The 3,611-nt window shown below is 63.6% G+C and overlaps 2 protein-coding genes across 2 annotated transcripts in view; one reads left to right on the top strand and one right to left on the bottom strand.

Moving 5' to 3' along the window:
- The window catches only part of MNEG_2963 (alanine transaminase), a gene marked incomplete at both ends in the record, with an annotated part of 1,997 nt that extends 1,509 nt beyond the window's left edge, over positions 1 to 488 (bottom strand). Inside the window, 2 exons of the mRNA XM_014048553.1 lie at positions 49 to 98; positions 215 to 488. Coding sequence (XP_013904007.1) covers positions 49 to 98; positions 215 to 488 — 324 coding nt within the window. The remainder of the gene's footprint in view (positions 1 to 48; positions 99 to 214) is intronic.
- A 269-nt stretch (positions 489 to 757) lies between these two features.
- MNEG_2964 (Transcription factor BTF3) lies at positions 758 to 2,321 on the top strand (the record flags this gene model as incomplete). Its single annotated transcript, XM_014048554.1, has 6 exons — positions 758 to 825; positions 953 to 1,101; positions 1,298 to 1,363; positions 1,558 to 1,664; positions 1,967 to 2,009; positions 2,257 to 2,321. The coding sequence occupies 6 exons, from the start codon at positions 758 to 760 to the stop codon at positions 2,319 to 2,321; spliced, it is 498 nt and encodes a 165-aa protein (XP_013904008.1).
- Positions 2,322 to 3,611: the final 1,290 nt, after the last annotated feature.

The raw sequence follows: 3,611 nt of genomic DNA on the forward strand, positions 1-3,611 counted from the left end.
ATCGCAAGCCAGCGAAAGACCAGCTTATCAAAGTGCTGCGTCACACACCTGGCGTGTGAACGTGATGGGCTTGGCTCCCAGGTTGTGCGGGTTGCCAACTGCGTTGCGAAGCCAGCAACAGAGCAATGAGCGGCCGTTCGGGGAAGCGTGCGCGATGGTAGGTCTGCAATCGCGCCGCCGCCGCCGCCTCCCTACTACTGCGTGCATAACACACCGTTGGTGAAGATAATGGGTTTTCCAGCGTTCTTGAGCTCCTCCGCCTTGAGGTAGAGCTCGCCACGCACCGCATACTGCGTCTTGCGCATGTTCTCGTTCAGCAAATCGGGGTGGAGCACCTTGCCGTCCTTGCTGGCTACGGGAGCACTCGCGGGCTCTGAAAATACGGGATCCGGGCTGGCAGCGCTCAACTGGCGCGTTTGGCTCCATTGCCCAGCCCCATTGCGCTGTGCAAGCGCACGCGCGAGCCGCGTGACGATCTGCTGGCGCATTTTAACTGGTTTTTGGAGAGTAAAAATTGTATATATGTGCCTGGTCGATGAGCGCGTCTTCGCCCATGTGTGTGAGCTGCTGCTGTCACTCCAACGCACCCACCAGCCCCTCGACTTCGACCTGGGGCCAAGAACGCCGAGCGAGGCGAGCCCATCGCACATCGATGCTCTCTATACACCATTGATTGTCTGAGGATTCCCTTCTCGCAGCATCACAGGCGGCGTCCTCAGCCGAAGACGTGGCGCCCTTCGTGGGCACAGCAGCAGCCATGGATCGTGAGAAGTTGGCAAAGCTGGCCTCGGCCGTCCGCACCGGCGGCAAGGGCACGATGCGTCGGTGAGGCTTTCGGGTGATCTGGGCGGCCTCTGTCTCCGGCAGGCAGGGGTACAGCAGCCATGAAGCGCAGACGACGTGCAAAGAAATGTGGCGAAAGCTGAACGCCTACACGACTGTGGGCGCGCAGGAAGAAGAAGGCGGTGCACAAGACTGCAACGACCGATGACAAGCGCCTGCAGAGCACGCTCAAGCGGCTGGGTGTCAATACCATCCCTGGCATTGAGGAGGTCAACATCTTCCAGGGCGACTCCGTCATCCATTTTGTCAACCCCAAGGGTATGCATGGCGGTGGCGGCGGCGCCGCGACAGGGTGGACGTGTTGGGCGCATGGCAGGAGGCATGCGGCTGCGTTTGGCGAGGCTGGGCGCCATCTAGAGCCGAGCGAGCCCACTGAAATTCCTTGTCTCGGCAAAGGGAAACTCTGACGCCGCCACCTGTGCCGCGCTCCGCGTGCCCCCCTTCCCCTACGCAGTGCAAGCCTCCATCGCGGCCAACACCTACGTGGTCAGCGGCCCCTCGCAGACCAAGAGCGTGGCGGGTGCGCTTGCGCCGGCGAGGCGCGGCGAAAGCGCCTCGCAAGGGGCAGTTGCAGCAGCATGCGTCGGCCAGCTTGGAATGAGAGTCCTGCTGGCCGTGTCAGCGGCTCATGCATGACTTGGTGACGCACCAGCCGTCTACCGCCAGTTGAAGACCCCGCTCCCTGCTCCGGCCCTCCCCCCCCCTTGTATGCAGAAATGATTCCCCCGAACCTGCAGCAGATGCTGGCGCAGATGCAGATGCAGGGCGGCCTGCCAGGCGGCCTGCCCGACATGGCTGCGCTGCAGAAGATGGCGCAGCAGGTGCGAGGGGTTGTGGGCGCGCACATTCGCAGCCGGTTGCGACTGCGGCGGCAGGGCGGGGTGGCCGGCCGCCGTGTCTGCCACGAGCGACGCTGCTTTGGGAACGCTGCCGCGAAGGCTGTTGTGGTGGCAGTCCTGGCTGCTCGCCCTTCCTGGCTGGGGGGAGGGGGCGCGAGGCGGCTGCGCTTGTACAGGCAGGTTGCAGAGCGCACAGCACAGCGTCACCAACGGGTGTGCGGCTGTGGAATGTATCTAGACTGAAGACTTCTGATATGCTGCCTCTCGTACCGCGTGCTGCGCAGATGGGCGGCGGCGCGGGCCTCGGCGGGCCTGCAGAGGAGGACGGTGAGGGGCCCCTCGGGCAGAGCGACATTCGTGGCGCAGGCTGGGAGCAGGACATACGGGCTGCTGTTGCATGTGTTGGCAGTCGGCAGTGGATGCATAGCCGACACAGCCCGGGGCCACCGCCGCAGCCGCATGTCGGGCAGTCTGCTCAAGTCCGAAGCAGCAAGCATCGCGATGACGCACGCGCGCCTCATGCTGTAGTGCTGACTGCGGGTTCGACCTTACGCGCCTCTCCGCCTTGCAACAGACGACGTCCCAGACCTGGTGGAGAACTTTGAGGAGTCGGCGAAGATCACAGAGGAGGCCTCTTGAGGGGCGACAAGCGACCTCTCCCGCAAGGGCGAGGGCGCGGCGTGAGCCGCCATAAGGGCTCCAGCCGCGGGCTGGAGCCCAGGGTCGGTGGCCGCGCCCCGGCCTTCGCGGCGGCAGCAGCAGCAGGATGGCGGAGAGGGTGCCGCCCGCACCCATCTCTGCCTGTGGGGCAGGTCGCGGGCGGTCGGCAGGGCGCCGGCTGTGCTTCAAGTGACCCCCTCGATTGTACATATTGATGCATGCGAGCTTTGGAGCAGCTACAACGCATGTACACCCCTGATTTTGATAGTCAAGTAACAGGATCAATGCAACATGATGAGAGGAGCTATATCCAGGTGCTGTGGCATCAGAATCAAGCAGGGGATGCAACCAGTTGACGGACGCCTGGGCTCATGGGCAGCCGGCTGGTCCAAGGGGCAAATGGCTGGGTGCGACTCAAGTGTTGAGGCTATATCCCGATTTCACGTCACAAGTTGTTGCTTTCGCGACCCTAAGCACGATCCCAAGCCTGAAAGTCGCATTCGCGCTCACTATGCTGGCCATGCTGGGCCCCAAGACCGCGCAAGCGGCTATGCAGCTCGCGTCTGGAATATGTTTGAGGTTAGTAAGCTTGTGATGACGAGAACTGCGCTTGCGGTTGCGAGCCCTAGGGATGCGATCTCACGGTGCGCGCACCTGACCGCTATGAGCGCAGAGGCGGTCACCTTCTGGCGCGCAGCTATGTATCAGACTCGGCGGGTGGATCTGGCGCTGCATCAGGCCCCAGCGCCACGGCAAAGCCTGAGGTGGGTGCCGTGCGTCGAGTGTGCACTGCAGCCATTGCATGGGGCTGAGGCGCAGCATCATGCCCACAACATAACCGTTCAATGTGCATGGCCAAATATCCAAGCAACCTGTGTTGGGACCTTCTACTATGCAAAGAATAGCGTCCCAACCTCTGTACTGCACTGGCCGTCACCCAACAGCCCGAGCCCAGCCGCCCACCGACGGTTGTCGTTTTTGGCGGTCGCGGCTACGTGGGCAGCGTGGTGTGCGAAGAGGCTCTGAAGATGGGTCTGGAGGTGGTCTCCGTCTCACGCTCGGGTGGGAGCCCGAGAATGAAGGCCCCCACAGGCGGCCGCTTCCGCCGGCTCTTGCGACTTGCAACGCAGCGGCCCAGGCGCCCGCGACCCTGCCAGGCAGCTGGGGGCAGAGCGAAGCGCACCCCAGCTTGCCGCGCAGCCCCCTGATGACCGCCCCCCCCCCCCGCCTCGCCCTCATGCACGACGTGATCACCCCCAAAAGGCACCC

Source organism: Monoraphidium neglectum (genome assembly GCF_000611645.1).
Source record: "Monoraphidium neglectum strain SAG 48.87 unplaced genomic scaffold scaffold00355, whole genome shotgun sequence".
Lineage (NCBI taxonomy): Eukaryota > Viridiplantae > Chlorophyta > Chlorophyceae > Sphaeropleales > Selenastraceae > Monoraphidium > Monoraphidium neglectum.